Consider the following 18,175-nt stretch of genomic DNA (forward strand, 5'->3'; position numbering starts at 1 on the left):
CAAAGGCTTGGAATACCGAGACTCACCAGACTTGACATTCCTGCATTTCTTGACACGAACCCAATCATTGACATTGAACTGAGAAGAACTACCACAAGGATCACAATCAACGTAAACAGATTTCCTAGAGCCAAGCATTTTCATCCATGGTTGTGATAGGTTAGAACAACACCTCCTCCCTCTCATCTTTTCAAAAGGAGAGAAATCTCCCATGCTCCTGGGTGTGTTTCTATAACACCACAGAATTTCGCTAATGGTTTGTTTGTAATCTTTTCCATTTTGTAAGGCAAGTTGAAGACCTTCTTTAAATACTCTAATCCACCTTTCCACGATGCCATTACTTTTTGGATAATACACTGACACGCGTCTATGCCTTATACCATGACGCTCCATAAACTCTTTCATCTCCGAGGATATAAATTGCACCCCATTGTCAGTAGTAATTGATTCTGGAAAACTCTCCCTTTCAAACACTTCGTTTAAGAACTTGATCACAACATTGGATGTTATACTGGTTACCATCTTTACCTCAGGCCACTGAGATAACTGGTCTACCAAAATTATTGCGTACATTACACTTTTGTTAAATGACAAAGGACCAGCAATATCCAATGACACACTTTCCCATACACGTGAAGGTCTAGAAATGGGAAACAATTCACACTTAATATGTTTTTGAGTTTTATCACTTAAACAGCAATCTAGACAGTCTCTAACCTGACGTTCTATGCATTTGTCCATTGCTGGCCACCAGAATTCACTCCTTATCCTTCTCTTCATGGATGTCATCCCAGGATGACCTTCGTGAGCCATGTCTAAAATCTTGGATTGTAAGTCATGAGGAACCACTAATTGTTGACCTCTAACCAAAACATCCCCTACAACGGACAATTCTTGAGCAACATGAAAGAAAGGGAGAAACTCATCAGACAACAACTCTTTGCGAGGCCATTGTGTTTTTACAAATTTGCTCACATCACCAATAATTGAATCATTATCACACGCTGACTTCCATGCTTCCTCATCCATACAACCTTTGGAGACTTCACATATAGACACTACGTTATCTTCATCCTTATCTTCTTCCACAATATTGTCATCGGGCACAGGCAACCTAGATAAACAGTCAGCTAAGATATTTCTAATGCCAGGGATATATTCTACTTTAAAATGAAAGTCTTGAAGCTTGTACTGCCATCTGGCAATTCTTGAAGTTGCTTTACCACATCCCTTGGTAGTGAATAAGTCCACTAACGGACGATGGTCAGACCATAGCTTAAACTCAGTGCCATACACATACTTCCGGAAGTATTCAATCCCCCACCAGCAAGCTAGAGCCTCCTTTTCTAGTGTGGAATACTTGCTTTCAGCATCCCTCAAAGGACGAGATGCGAACCCAATCGCCACTAACTGACCCTTTTGACGTTGCATCAATACTGCACCAACACCTACATTACTTATATCAGTGATAATTAGTGAACTGTTAGCAGTATTAAACGTTGCTAATGCAGGTGCAGATATGATATTCTTTTTTTGCAACAAGAATTCTTTTTTGCAATTGTCATCCCAAATAAATTGAACATTTTTTTTCATCAAGTTTCTCATGTTTACAGTCTTGTCGGAAAACAGGGGAATAAACTTTGAATAATATTCTGCAAGCCCTAAGAATGATCTGAGCTGATCCTTGTCAACAGGGTCTGGAGCTAATTCTATGGCCTTGACTAAATTCATTTTCGGGGAAATGCCCTCTTTACTTATGGTGTGACCCAAATAGTCTACAGAGGATACACCAAATTTACATTTTTCTTTCGTAAGTGTTAGACCACTTTCTTGTAATACACATAAAACTTTATACAGAATTTCGGAATGATCAGATTGATTGGATGCAAAAATTAAAATGTCATCTTGGAAATATAAGACATTGACGAAGTCTTTAAAAAGATTATGCATGATCCTTTGAAAAACGGAAGATGCTGATATTAGGCCAAACGGCATCCTCTTGTATCTAAAGGCACCTTCCGATGTGATGAAGGATGTCAAATGCTTACTATCTTTGTGTAATGCTATCTGATGATAAGCATTTGACAAGTCCAGAGTGGAGAAAATTGATGCCCCTTTCAACTTTGTGAACATTTCATTAATATTAGGGAGAGGATGTCTGTCTACCCAAACATTTCCGTTTAAATCCCTCAAATCCACACAGAGTCTTACTTTGCCGTTGGGCTTGTGAGCGACAATGACTGGGGATAACCAAACAGAGGATTCTATCTCTTCAATGACATCTAGATCACATAACTTTTTAAGTTCAGTTTTTACTGCATCCCTCAGATGTAATGGGACATTCCTTACTTTGTGAACTTTTGGTACAGCATCTTCCCTTAGTATGATTTTGTGTTCAAAGTTTTTCAATAGACCCAATTTGGTGGTCGAAAAAACCAAAGGAAATTTTCTTTCACATTCAGAACCGAGATCAGACTCTACATTCATGACTAAATCAGAATATCCTAGTACCTGTTCAGGATGATTGGGATCTAACTTTATCATTAAGTCCCTCTGTTGAGGCCAACCTAACAAACAAGAGCCATCTTTGGCTACATAAACCTTTGAATTAATTGTTTTACCTTTGAAACTAAGGGATGTTGTAAAGAACCCTAGAATATCAATGGGTTTTTTGCCATATCCAAGTAACTTTACGTCTGGAGGGGATAATTTTAGATCAGGAAATTCTTTCACCCATTCTTCACCTATGAGAGTGCGTTTTGCCCCAGAATCAGCCATGACATTTATATCTTTTCCTCCAACATTTACGGTGCAATAAGGTGAATCTTTTTCACCAGCGTTGACTTCGTACACTGCAAAAAGAAACTCTTCTTCTAAATAATCGTCTTCAATTTCATTTACGTGTTCATCTGAACTTCTTTTTTGGTTAAAACTCCTATTCTTAAACTTATTCTTATTCCTACACATTTTGCTAAAATGACCTTTCATTCTGCAATATCTGCACATTTGACCAATTGCCGGACACTTTCTGTCATTTGCTAAGTGATCTGGATTACCACATTTAAAACATGCAAATTCTCTCCCTTGATGGAATTGTTGGTTTTTGTTTCTGAAAGTTTTTTCTTCAAAATTAGATTTTTTCACAAGGTTGATTTCGGCAATGTTTTTTTCTGCAAGTTCTTTCACTCCTAGTTTCATATTCTCAAAACGATGAGCGATATCCAATGCTTTATCTAAAGTCAAATCTTCCGTATCTAAAAGTTTTCCTTGAAGCTTGGTGTCAGCAATTTTGTGAACCATTTGATCACGCAGCATCTGATCATGAAACGTTGAATACATGCATTTTGATGCTAAAACTCTTAAGTCGTTTATGAATGAGTCAACTGATTCATTTGGTAATTGACCCCTACTCAAAAACTTGTGACGTGCAACTACTATGTTGACTTTTTTTATATATTGTTTATCTAATTGTTTAATTGCCTCATCAAAAACATCAATCGTGTTATCAGAAGTTGATACACCATCCGTGGGCAAAGGTAAATGGCTTAAGACATGCCTTCCTTCCGCACCCAAACTGTGTTTTAAAATGGCTAATTTACGCTTGTCTGTATAGTCTTCTCCTCCAATAGCTTCTATATAGGCATGAAATCCTTCTTTCCATCTCTTCCATTCTAATATAGGTTCGCCTGGATTAGGTAGAAATGGTGGCGGTGCCGAAAAACTTTCCATTATAGTGTTAGTACAGTATTTAAAATGTTATGATGAATAAAAAATTTATATATATTTATTTATTTTTTTTTTTTTTTATATCTAAATTGTAGTTTTAGTATTTTAAATGTTTCATTTATAAATTTTGTTGCATTCCAGTGTATTTAGATGCTGAAATATGGGTTTGTTTGATAAAAACGATCATCTTCGTGAAGGTAGAAGATTTCTTTCCTTAAAATGGCCGCCGTGCGTTAAATTGTGACGTTATGACGTCATACGCATTGGCACTGGGATGGCTCGCGCAGCTCGCGTTGGTGTAGACGTTGGTCACGCTCAGGTTTGGCTCGCGCTGACACTGATCACATTCAGGCACTGGTCTCGCGCGTTGTCTCGTTCAGGGTCTTTTACGCGCATGCGCACAGGCTGAATTAGCGCGACTCACCGGAGAATGCAGATTTCAGTTGAAATTGCTCAGCCTCTTCCCAAAATTACTCACAATAATGGCGTTTTCACCTTTATGAAGCTCAGGTGGATGGGGAAACAGCGCTGACACCGCTGTGAACAGTTCGTGATCCTCCGCATCAGACGAGGTGCAATGATGCAGGTAGGGACTCCAGGTTGAGTTGCGGTTCTTCTCCAATCGTCGCCAGTGAAATGAAGTATCTTCCAGAGTCAGGAGGAAGTTAATTGATGATTTATTATGGAGATAGATAAAACACATCTATCATATCAACCTGGGTTGTAACTGTCATCTCATGGAATCCGGAGCACAGCAGTGTTCCTGATTCCATGTATGACACACAACACTACACCACCCTTGGTCTTGACTTTGGTACTCTTGTTCTTGAGGGCTTATGAGGCAAGAAAGAAAAGTCAAGAAAGCTCCAAGGTCCTGGCGTAGTTGCTCTAGTTTCTGTTCCAACAGTCAGTTAATTACCCAGACAATTGGATGTTATTGCGAGGCGTAAGGTGGGAACAAGAGGCCAACCCTGTGATGTGGCTGGGGGCGAGAGGATCTGTGATGTCGTCTCTGATACACATGGCATTGTGATGAGTCAACATCACTGAGACTTCCTATTGGTAGAACACAGCATCTTTCAGGGAAGGGAGTGGGCAGCAACATGGCCCCTAAATCCCGCGGACTGTTTTAAGAGGTGCATGACCTAAGATGTCAACTCTGCTTTATTTTTGTAAATCTCTTAAGCAAAGCCCTTCTGACAATGCATTTTGATGCCTCCCCTGAAATTACCTGGACAACTTCAACTTTGTAGCCTTTATCCCCGGCCTGCGTGGTGGCTTCGTGGATCTTGAGTTTGAGGACTGTCAGAAAGAAAACAGACAATTAGAACAAAATGACAATACCAAAGAAAATGGTTATTAATTTTACGCACAGAAACACCCAAGAGACCAGTGAACTGAGAGGCATCTAACTTTGTTTCTCTATTTTTGAGTGTTATTGTGTAGCGGTTGCAGATCGTGGCATGGTCAATAAAAGCAGCAGATAAACAATATTGAATATTGTGTTGCAAAAAAGTTTTTTCTGCTTTATTGCGCAGCCGCAAACTTCTTGCCTTTTAATTTTGCAAAAATGTACAACATTCAGCTGCTCAAAAAAGTTCAGGCAGTATAGGGGCGCTCAACGTAGATTCGGGGTGCTCGGCTCCATGCAGGTGAGCAATGTGCTGTGGTGACGGGTTCACAAAGGTGAACTTACATGTGTACGTTTACTCACATATAAATCTACTACTGCATCAAAGTGTAAGTCTACACTCTTTTCCAAGTGATCTTTTCCAAGATCAGATTTACTCCTGAATGCGCATTCCTATGTCTCCACCCCTCAATTCAGGGGTGGCAACATAGAAGACAGAATTTACAAGTAAAAAATGGCTACTAGTAACTTTTCACAAGTGGGATGGGGGTTTTCCCACCAGGCTGCACTATTGATAGCTACACCCCTGCTTCCATAGCGCACAAATTAAGTAAAATCTGTTCCATTCTATGATATTCGTAAAAATAGACAAACTATCTTGAGGTGCAAATATATTTAGTCATTGTCTAATGAGAAGATTTACAACTCAGCTAAAACAATTAAGAATGTTGGACCTTTGAGATTTCTTTTTGCTGGGCTTTTATGTTTTGAAGCACATGGTTGTTTGTAGGCCGAGATTTTGCAGGTGAAGCGAAGGAACGAAAGAAAACAAAATTTAAATGACAGTATATCTATGAATCTTTTTTTGAATGTCTGGAAAATAACCATCCTCCGTGGTCTTGCAATGACTAGATGCACAGACCTCAGCCTCTTGTACCCATATTTAAAGAGGAAAACCTGTCTGACACATGTCTACGTAGCCGCTGTCAGTGGCCAGTCGTCCTGTCATTTGTTAACAAGCATTTGCAATGCAATAGGTCTCGCATTATGAAAGTTTGAGCTATTGGTCTTGTAAATGACAATTTTTTTATTTATGTGTTGATTTTGAAAATAGCTAAATTAATAGCTTTGTCATTTTCAATGCCAATAGTTATAACTTTCGCACATGTGACGACTATAGAATTTGTAATGCAGCATGTTTTGTATTTACGTGACTTAGATGTATTGATATTACAAATAGCAACGGCTTTTAATTTTTTTAAATAATTAATACTTAAATAAAAGTGATTGTAATTTATATTGGCAATAGCTTAAACTTTTGTAAATAACGTTTGTGAAGATTATGTTCAGTGTATTTTATTGTGATGAAAATCTAAGAACAGAAGTGAAATAACATCTTTTTGTGACATTTGTAATAAAGCTTGAAACATTGAGAGAACATAATTGAACCAGTTGTTGTTGAATGGTTGCACAGATTGATGCTGTGATGTCGCGGAGTGATGTTGTGATGGCACGGAGTGATGTTGTGGTGGCGCTGAGTTATGCTGTGGTGGCGCTGAGTGATGCTGTGGTGGTGCTGAGTGATGCTGGGATTGCGCTGAGTGATGTTGTGGTGGCGCTGAGTGATGTTGTGGTGGCGCTGAGTGATTTTGTGGTGGCGCTGAGTGATGTTGTGGTGGCGCTGAGTGATGCTGTGGTGGTGCTGAGTGATGCTGGAATTGCGCTGAGTGATGTTGTGGTGGCGCTGAGTGATGTTGTGGTGGCGCTGAGTGATGTTGTGGTGGCGCTGAGTGATGCTGTGGTGGTGCTGAGTGATGCTGGGATTGCGCTGAGTGGTGCTGTGGTGGTGCTGAGTGATCCTGTGGTGGTGCTGAGTGATGCTGTGGTGGTGCTGAGTGATGCTGTGGTGGTGCTGAGTGATGCTGTGGTGGTGCTGAGTGATGCTGTAGTGGTGCTGAGTGATGCTGTGGTGGTGCTGAGTGATGCTGTGGTGGTGCTGAGTGATGCTGTGGTGGTGCTGCTGAGTTCTCTCTGCAACTGCACTCTGCAACTGCACTCTGAATCTGAAATCTGCACTCTGAATCTGCACTCTGCACTCTGCATCTGCACTCTGCACTCTGAATCTGCACTCTGAATCTGCACTCTGCACTATGAATCTGCACTCTGCACTCTGCATCTGCACTCTGAATCTGCACTATGAATCTGCACTCTGCACTCTGAATCTGCACTCTGAATCTGCACTCTGCACTCTGAATCTGCACTCTGAATCTGCACTCTGCACTCTGAATCTGCACTCTGCACTCTGAATCTGCACTCTGCACTCTGAATCTGCACTCTGAATCTGCATTCTGCACTCTGAATCTGCACTCTGCACTCTGAATCTGCACTCTGAATCTGCCCTCTGCACTCTGAATCTGCACTCTGAATCTGCCCTCTGCACTCTGAATCTGCACTCTGAATCTGCAGTCTGCACTCTGAATCTTGAATCTGCACTCTGAATCTGCACTCTGAATCTGCACTCTGAATCTGCACTCTGAATCTGCACTCTGCACTCTGAATCTGCACTCTGAATCTGCACTCTGAATCTGCACTCTGCACTCTGCACTCTGCACTCTGAATCTGCACTCTGAATCTGCACTCTGCACTCTGAATCTGCACTCTGAATCTGCACTCTGCACTCTGAATCTGCACTCTGAATCTGCACTCTGAATATGCACTCTGCACTCTGAATCTGCACTCTGCACTCTGAATCTGCACTCTGCACTCTGAATCTGCACTCTGAATCTGCACTCTGCACTCTGAATCTGCACTCTGCACTCTGAATCTGCACTCTGCACTCTGAATCTGCACTCTGCACTCTGAATCTGCACTCTGAATCTGCACTCTGCACTCTGAATCTGCACTCTGCACTCTGAATCTGCACTCTGAATCTGCACTCTGCACTCTGAATCTGCACTCTGAATCTGCACTCTGCACTCTGAATCTGCACTCTGAATCTGCACTCTGCACTCTGAATCTGCACTCTGCACTCTGAATCTGCACTCTGAATCTGCACTCTGAATCTGCACTCTGAGTCTGCACTCTGAATCTGCACTCTGAATCTGCACTCTGCCATCTGAATCTGCACTCTGCCCTCTGAATCTGCACTCTGCCCTTTGAATCTGCACTCTGCACTCTGAATCTGCACTCTGCACTCTGAATCTGCACTCTGAATATGCACTCTGCACTCACAATCTGCACTCTGCACTCTGAATCTGCACTTTGAATCTGTACTCTGCACTCTGAATCTGCACTTTGAATCTGCACTCTGCACTCTGAATCTGCACTCTGAATCTGCACTCTGAATCGGCACTCTGAATCTGCACTCTGAATCTGCACTCTGAATCTGCACTCTGCCCTCTGAATCTGCACTCTGCCCTCTGAATCTGCACTCTGCACTCTGAATCTGCACTCTGCACTCTGAATCTGCACTCTGAATATGCACTCTGCACTCACAATCTGCACTCTGCACTCTGAATCTGCACTTTGAATCTGCACTCTGCACTCTGAATCTGCACTTTGAATCTGCACTCTGCACTCTGAATCTGCACTTTGAATCTGCACTCTGCACTCTGAATCTGCACTCTGAATCTGCACTCTGACTCTGCACTCTGAATACGCACTCTGCACTCACAATCTGCACTCTGCACTCTGAATCTGCACTCTGAATCTGCACTTTGAATCTGCACTCTGAATCTGCACTTTGAATCTGCACTCTGCACTCTGAATCTGCACTCTGAATCTGCTCTCTGAATCTGCATTCTGAATCTGCACTCTGCACTCTGAATCTGCACTCTGCACTCTGAATCTGCACTCTGAATATGCACTCTGAATATGCACTCTGCACTCACAATCTGCACTCTGCACTCTTAATCTGCACTCTGCACTCTGAATCTGCACTCTGAATCTGCTCTCTGAATCTGCATTCTGTATCTGCACTCTGCACTCTGAATCTGCACTCTGCACTCTGAATCTGCACTCTGCACTCTGAATCGGCACTCTGCACTCTGAATCTGCACTCTGAATCTGCACTCTGAATCTGCACTCTGAATCTGCACTCTGCACTCTGAATCTGCACTCTGCACTCTGCACTCTGAATCTGCACTCTGCACTCTGAATCTGCACTCTGAATCTGCACTCTGAATCTGCACTCTGTATCTGAATCTGCACTCAAAAATCTGAATCTGCACTCTGAATCTGCACTCTGAATCTGCACTCTGAATCTGCACTCTGAATCTGCACTCTGCACTCTAAATGTGCACTCTGCACTCTGAATCTGCACTCTGAATCTGCACTCTGCACTCACAATCTACACTCTGCACTCACAATCTGCACTCTGAATCTGCACTCTGCACTCACAGTCTGCACTCTGCACTCACAATCTGCACTCTGCACTCTGAATCTGCACTCTGCACTCACAATCTGTACTCTGCACTCACAATCTGCACTCTGCACTCTGCACTAACAATCTGCACTCTAAATCTGCCCTCTGAATTTGCACTCTGAATCTGCACCCTGAATCTGCACTCTGCACTCTGCACTCTGAATCTGCACTCTGAATCTGCACTCTGAATCTGCACTCTGAATCTGCACTCTGAATCTGCACTCACAATCTGCACTCTGCACTCTGAATCTGCACTCTGAATCTGCACTCTGCACTCTAAATGTGCACTCTGCACTCTGAATCTGCACTCTGAATCTGCACTCTGCACTCACAATCTACACTCTGCACTCACAATCTGCACTCTGAATCTGCACTCTGCACTCACAGTCTGCACTCTGCACTCACAATCTGCCCTCTGCACTCACAATCTGCACTCTGCACTCACAATCTGCACTCTGCACTCTGCACTCACAATCTGCACTCTGCACTCACAATCTGCACTCTAAATCTTCCCTCTGAATCTGCACTCTGAATCTGCACCCTGAATCTGCACTCTGCACTCTGAATCTGCACTCTGAATCTGCACTCTGCACTCTGAATCTGCACTCTGCACTCTGAATCTGCACTCACAATCTGCACTCTGCACTCTAAATCTGCCCTCTGAATCTGCACTCTGAATCTGCACCCTGAATCTGCACTCTGCACTCTGCACTCTGAATCTGCACTCTGAATCTGCACTCTGAATCTGCACTCTGAATCTGCACTCTGAATCTGCACTCACAATCTGCACTCTGCACTCTGAATCTGCACTCTGAATCTGCACTCTGAATCTGCACTCTGCACTCTAAATGTGCACTCTGCACTCTGAATCTGCACTCTGAATCTGCACTCTGCACTCACAATCTACACTCTGCACTCACAATCTGCACTCTGAATCTGCACTCTGCACTCACAGTCTGCACTCTGCACTCACAATCTGCCCTCTGCACTCCCAATCTGCACTCTGCACTCTGCACTCACAATCTGCACTCTGCACTCTGCACTCACAATCTGCACTCTGCACTCTGCACTCACAATCTGCACTCTAAATCTTCCCTCTGAATCTGCACTCTGAATCTGCACCCTGAATCTGCACTCTGAACTCTGAATCTGCACTCTGAATCTGCACTCTGCACTCTGAATCTGCACTCTGCACTCTGAATCTGCACTCACAATCTGCACTCTGCACTCACAATCTGCACTCTGCACTCTGAATCTGCACTCTGAATCTGCACTCTGAATCTGCACTCACAATCTGCACTCACAATCTGCATTCTGCATTCACAATCTGCACTCTGAATCTGCACTCTGAATCTGCACTCACAATCTGCACTCTGCACTCACAATCTGCACTCTGCACTCACAATATGCACTCTGCACCCACAATCTGCACTCTGAATCTGCACTCTGAATCTGCACTCTGAATCTGCACTCACAATCTGCACTCTGCACTCTGAATCTGCACTCTGAATCTGCACTCACAATCTGCACTCTGCACTCACAATCTGCACTCTGCACTCACAATCTGCACTCTGCACCCACAATATGCACTCTGCACCCACAATCTGCACCCACAATCTGCACTCTGAATCTGCACCCACAATCTGCACTCTGAATCTGCACTCTGAATCTGCACCCACAATCTGCACTCTGAATCTGCACTCACAATCTTCACTCTGCACTCTGAATCTGCACTCTGCACTCTGAATCTGCACTCTGAATCTGCACTCTGCACTCTGAATCTGCACTCTGCACTCTGAATCTGCACTCTAAATGTGCACTCTGAATCTGCACTCTGCACTCTGAATCTGCACTCTGCAATCTTGAATCTGCCCTCTGCACTCACAATCTGCACTCTGCACTCACAATCTGCACTCTGCACTCACAATCTGCACTGTAAATCTGCACTCTGCACTCTGAATCTGCACTCTGCAGTCTGAATCTGCACTCTGCACTCTGAATCTGCACTCTGAATCTGCACTCTGAATCTGCACTCTGAATCTGCACTCACAATCTGCACTCTGAATCTGCACTCACAATCTGCACTCTGAATCTGCACTCACAATCTGCACTCACAATCTGCGCTCACAATCTGCACTCACAATCTGCACTCTGCACACTGCACTCTGAATCTGCACTCCGCACTCTACATATGGTATGTTATGCTTACATACGTTCCATATATTATCCATGTATATGCCACATTTAGTTAAGAATATATGTTCTGTTTAGTTACATTACTTTGTTTGTATACCCTTTTATGCTGCTGTAAAGTTATTTCAATGGGTGAAATGCGGAGCCTAGGTAGCAGGAAGGAGAAGATAAGAGAGTGCATCGAGTGCGGATTTGTGAGCAAGCGCCTTAAGCCATCAGGATGCTACTTCAAGGCACGTAGACAGGGTCGTAATACCCAATGATACTCGTAAAAGTAGCTACAAAAATTGGCGTTAGGTTGTGCACACACCCTGCAAAGATGCGTGTAGCGCCTGAAGTCACAAGTTGAACCTGGTGTTGTTCGCTACAATAGACGATAGTTATCAGTGAGGTTTGTTCCACCATGAAACGAAAGTTGGCTGCCGAGAGTAACAAGGCAGTGCTGGGAGGGGGGCTGCGCACCAACTGAAGTGCTCTGGTTGCCCGGCCTGCGGCCGTGTGAAGTGTTATCAGTGAGGTTTGTTCCACCATGAAACGAAAGTTGGCTGCCGAGAGTAACAAGGCAGTGCTGGGAGGGGGGCTGCGCACCAACTGAAGTACTCTGGTTGCCCGGCCTGCGGCCGTGTGAAGTGATAAGCCTTTGAAGTATGTCACGGCGCCTGAGGGGAGAGCAGAGAGAAGAGAAGGCTTGTGCGGGCAGAAAGGACGGCCGTGGGAGGTGGGAGGAGAATTCGGCATGGCTGGGGAGGGGGAGGAGAAATGAAAGTAAAGGCTGTGTTTGCTGGGAGAGAGAGGGGAGGTGCTGGAGTGGGAGGAGTGCTGCTACGGCCTGGGGGAAGCTGGCTGGGGAGGGGGAGGAGAAATGAATGTAAGGCTGTGGGGAACAGAGTTTATGGCCCAAAAGCGCGTGCCTGTGGCCACGTGAACTTCAAGAAAACCGCAAGGAACGAAGCCCTTGGTTTGACGAGGATTTCAAGCACTTGAATTCTCGCTCCCTCAATGCGCTTGCGCGCATTGTAGGTCACAAGACCTAAAAATGGCTGCTTCCCCTTGGGTTGTCAAAGCAAAAACCCATATCATGAAAAATGGATCAATATATATACTTACCAATTTCTGAATTGCAATTGGAGCGCTGTAGATGATTGATTATACATTTGCAGGCTTCTGCTGGGGCAAGGGCCCCTACGAAAAGCACACCAGCCAGTAGGGTGACCCACTTCCTGGTGTCCATGGCTTTCTGAATAGCTGCAGATGTGGCTCAGCTGGAGCAGTTGTTCTGTTGGGAAGAAGAATGAGAAACGCACTTCAGGTTTTCCGCAAAAGCTGATGTTGGATATGGCTGCGATGCTTATGCACATTCTGCGCTGTACCATAGAAAGTATTTGTAAAGTCAACAATGGGTCTGGCCTTTTACATAGTGCAATACGTCAAACCAATACCATATGTCCCTCTCGGTGAGAATCAACAACTTGAAGACCTCACTAAGGACTTCAGCCCCTCTAGAGGTTACTAGATGTCTCTCTCAAATGAGAGTACAAATTCGTTCACAAAATCGCAGTACTCAAAATAAAAAAAATGCATTTGCAATGTTGCTACTCTAATGAATTGTGATTGTTTTCTATGGGTTAAATAAATAGGCCCAACTGGTTAAAGATGATGAGTCACTATTGTAACTTGAATAGCTGTCTTAATAGCCCTGGAGCACTGAGAAGAAACCCTTATGTATACATAGGCACCAGCAGTAACTGGTAATTTCAAGTACCTACAAAATGGTTCTTCGCAGACTATTTCTTAAACTGAGATACACCTCTGTGGCATCAAACTCAGAGATGTTTATAGTGAGCACAGTCAAGGGCTGAACTCTACTGATGCATGTGAGAAATCAAGTTTATTTGGGACTTGCAAAACCTGCAGTACTGGCAGCTGTGAATGAATGTTCCTCTTGAGTCATTTACAACAGGCTGATCATTATTTTACAAATCTGTAATACATCAAGTGCTAGACACCCTTTTTGAGTCTGTTCCAATCGCTTTATCTTTAGAAGCCTGCAGTACCTTACTGTGTTACCAGATGTCCCTCTCAAGTCAGATGCAATTTCTTGATTTGTCTCTGCTGCCTTCTCGTTAGGGTTGTGCTATAGAAATACCTTATATATACTTGCATATATGTCCCTCAACGCTGAGGGGGGTGACTTCAACATATTATTTTGCATATACAAAGAAGCTGCATATGCCAAACGAGGTTTATCACGATGAACTTTCCACACATTTCCTGATTGCTTCGAAAGTAGGTAATGCCACCCTACTTGTACATAGGTACTACAAGAAACTGTAAAGTAGAGGTGCCTTCAACTTCTAAAACTTGAGGGACTATACTTTTGGTGTGTGTATACATATTCACAAGCATAATGCAATTGCTCAAAATGAAGGCAGCCAGTGGCTGAAGTGGGAGGGCCCTTTTTTATTTACTGTGTACTGAGGTGAGAGAAAGCATATTTTCAGCAACATTTGAAAAATCAAATGGATAAAGAGGGTTGATGAAAAGTAACTCTATTCGTATTGTTTTAAATATGATGCCAGTAATGCAACTAAAATGTCTCCAGGCCGGACCTAGACATTGCCACCCTGACTTCTATGCAAGTCGATTTTAGATGTGGGCTCTTGCTCGTTTCCTACTTTAATTGACATGGAGAGTTAATTGGAGACTCCAGGTTCACACAAGCCTTTGGAGTCTTAGACACAGGTACTCCTAGTTAACAGTTGTTTACTGACATAGTAAGCAGTCCTGGATGGCATACAACTCCAAGGAGAGCATTTATATCAGAGACGGAAGAGAGGCAGATGCCCTTAGTACTTCCTTGAATGATGAGGCTGTGACTGTATATTTGCAATGGGTAATGTTGTCCCTTTCAAATGCATTGCAGCGTTTCCAACTCAGAAGAGCTCAGTTCATGGGCCATGTGTGCAGTTTGGAGACCAACCAGGATTCCATTTGTGGCCTACATTCATACCAAGAAGCTTGCGTGTCCAATACTCAGTATACACTGCCATGAGCTACCTGGACACAGGGACAGGGGACTGTGGAAATCAGCAAGCCCACCTCTATACATGGGTTTCCAGTGTACCAGTGTAAGCAGGCGCAAATAAACGAAACCTCAAAAAGGACCTATATTTCTTTTTAACATTGAATCAATCTTATCATTTTTTAAGGGATGCCAAGAGATAGTAGAATTTGATACTTACTTAATAAAAAAGAAAATGGACAAATTAAGGAAAGATGTCCGCTGGTTCGCCCAAGAAAAAATTTACCCTTATCTTAAACAAGATTTCTATACGCAACAACAAGAGGATCCAGCTGAAGGAAGCAGATCCTATGATCAGACCTACCATAATTCTAGGTTTGACAAAAGAGTCAGATTTCAAACCTTTTCTAACACCAATTCCTCAGACTCAGAACAGGAAGGAATAACAAATGAGGAGGATTATGACTATGGCTTCTCAAATCACAATCAAAGGGGCCAGTTCTCAGGAAGATCGAATCGAGGCCCAGGACACCCTTTTTTATCGAGGGGCAGGGGACGAGGCAGACCTCGTTACCCAACAATGAATCAAAACCAATATCAACAACCGACTTCATACCAACAACCGAACCCTCCACATCCTCAGCCATATGTCCAGACGAGACGACAACAATATTGGAAACAATAAAAAAACCAGACAGAACATCTATACCAATATTTAATCTTTCCTCGCATAATCTATCATCAGAAGAGGTAAGAGTATTGAGCAAAGGTCTATCATACGTCCCGAGTACTGGAGCGAACAGATTTCAAATACATCAAGATATTTTTTCCTTCTTTAGGAAGATCAGATTAAGAAAATTTTTTGACATCAGGGACACAAGCGAAGAAGAAGAGAACTTATCAGGTTGCCATCCCCCTTCCGTTTTTACTCCCACATTGGATATGCTGGGACCAGAAGTCGCTATCTTTGAGAAAAGCGTTCTGAATGAATTAGAGAGAATTCTGAAATATATTCCCATGCCCAAACCTAATTTAGAGAAAGAGGAAAGATCAGCTTTGAAAACGCTACAAGAAAATCAAGACATCACAATAAAACCCTGCGACAAAGCAGGAGGGATTGTGATCATGAATACCAACCAATATGCCGATAAAATCAACCTAATGTTAGGAGTGGAGGAACACTACAGAAGAACGAATAGACGATCTCTTACTAATCTAACAGAAGAGATAAAAACTATGGTGTCCAAGGCCTTTGTAGATGGACACATCTGCCAGAAAGAAATGGACTACCTTATTAACACCCATCCAGTGATACCTGCTATCTACGGTGTCCCAAAAACACATAAGAACACATTGGACCCCCCCCTGAGACCAATCGTAGCCTCCATAAACTCCAGCACTGAACCCCTGTCTAAATATTTAGACTCCTTCCTGTGCCCCCTTACTACCACATATGCCTCTTATATCAAGGACACTGGGCACATGATTCAAGTCCTTGAGCATTCCCCATTCAATAATGCTACCCAACTGCTTGTCACATGCGACATAGAATCGCTATATACAAATATTCCACAAGACAAAGCACTAGAATCTGTGGCAGCACTCTTAGCAAGAACACCAGGCTCCAGACCCGATACTTTTATTCTAGACTGCTTGAGAATGGTTCTGCAAAACAACTACTTTGAATTCGACAATGAGGTATACCATCAAGTCAAAGGAGTCAGTATGGGGGCTTCCTGTGCCCCCAGCATTGCTAACATATATATGGGAGAATTTGAGCGGAATAATATTTATAATGAAATTGCACCTTTTTTTGAAAACATCTCGAGATGGCACAGATTTATAGACAATGTGTTTTTTATTTGGTCAGGCTCGGAGGAACATCTAAAGGAATTCATAGAATGGCTCAACCTGGCGGACATAAATTTAAAATTTACTCAAAACTTCTCCCCAGACAAAGTTGAATTTTTAGATATATGGATCAGACACGCAAATGGAGAACTGACAGTCGACCTATATCGCAAACCCACAGCCAAAAACACCATCCTGGAACATGGCAGCTACCACCCTAACTGCCAAAAAGACTCTATTCCGTTTGGTGAATTCCTACGTATAAAAAGAAACTGCACGACAATAAAGGACTTCATGATACATGCCAACCAGTTAACGGAACGGCTATTGGCAAGAGGATACCCCAAGCGTCTCATACGCAATTCCATGAAAAGAGCAAAATACTATAACAGAGATGCCCTTTTGAATCCTACTCCGAAATTCAAGGAACAAAAACTGGTGTGTGTTCTCAATCACACCACTATCAATAACAAGATAAGGAAGGTGATCCATAACAACTGGAAGATATTGAACATCAATGACCAGGAAAATAAATTGAGCAAACCTATTTTAGCCTTCAGAAGAAATCAAAATCTCCGAGACAAACTGGTGCACAGCAGGCGGAAAAGCAAAGATACAAACAAACAAAAAACAATCGATGGACAACCACTACCAATTGGCAATCACAGATGTGGTAATTGCCATGCATGTGACCAGGTCATACCCGGTGACAGATGGACTTATGGACAAAAACAAGGAAACCTAAAAGAAATGACCAATTGCAGGACTAAAAATGTAATATACCTTATCATGTGTCCGTGTGACATAGGGTATATAGGCGAAACATCTAGAGAATTCCGTATCAGACTCTCGGAACACAAGTCTGCAATTAGAACGCAAAAGACCAATGCCCCATTGGTACCCCATTTTGTCCAATATGGCCATAAAGAACAAGACCTGCGATGGCAGATTTTGGAACATGTCCGAACACCTCCCGGAAAAGATCCAACAATCTTTCGCAAAAAACGTGAGACTTTTTGGATCCATTTATGCGATACAGTGCGTTTTGGGCACAACGAGGAAATTTCCTGGATAGTCACACTCTATATTACCTTGTCTCTGTAAAGCTTATGTGACTTTGATACCATACACATCATATGAGTATTAGTGGACCAACTGCGCTTTTCAACACTGCAAACTTTCATAAATCTGAGCCTTTCTTTAACCCAGCAAATTAGAACATAATGATATCCCCTTATTTAGTTTAAATCTCATTACACCCGGTCTTATTAAAACCAACTCCAATATGGCCGCCGCAGTATGCACACTCTAACCCTTGTCTGCTAACTATGTTTATGCCTCCTGGAAACCTAAGCAGAGCGAGAACCTTGTCTCTACGCTCATGCACCCACACCTGTTGGTAATTTCCGAGTGGTCTTTTAAAAGGCTCCCCACACGGGTGTAAAGTCTTTCCCTGGGACCAGTCCCCAGAACCCCCGGTTGCCGCAACAGCCGATTATGGAAAAGGTAAGAAATCACCAGCATGCATGCTCCGTTATCGTGGTGTTACACGCTGTAACTATGCAGTCGTATGAAATGTTAGGAACTGTTATGCAGTCCGTGCCCTTTT

General features: G+C 43.0%; 1 protein-coding gene across 2 annotated transcripts in view; it reads right to left on the bottom strand.

Moving 5' to 3' along the window:
- LOC144824694 (metalloproteinase inhibitor 1-like) overlaps positions 1–18,175 on the bottom strand; it is a 56,051-nt gene that overhangs the window by 25,020 nt on the left and 12,856 nt on the right. For both annotated transcript variants that reach the window (XM_078683721.1, XM_078683722.1), the window contains exons 2-3: positions 12,801–12,969; positions 4,958–5,028 (exon numbers count right to left, since the gene is read on the bottom strand). In XM_078683721.1, coding sequence (XP_078539847.1) covers positions 4,958–5,028; positions 12,801–12,924 — 195 coding nt within the window. In that variant the 5' untranslated portion in view covers positions 12,925–12,969. The remainder of the gene's footprint in view (positions 1–4,957; positions 5,029–12,800; positions 12,970–18,175) is intronic.

The sequence above is a fragment of the Lissotriton helveticus genome, chromosome 3_1 (assembly GCF_964261635.1).
Source record: "Lissotriton helveticus chromosome 3_1, aLisHel1.1, whole genome shotgun sequence".
Lineage (NCBI taxonomy): Eukaryota > Metazoa > Chordata > Amphibia > Caudata > Salamandridae > Lissotriton > Lissotriton helveticus.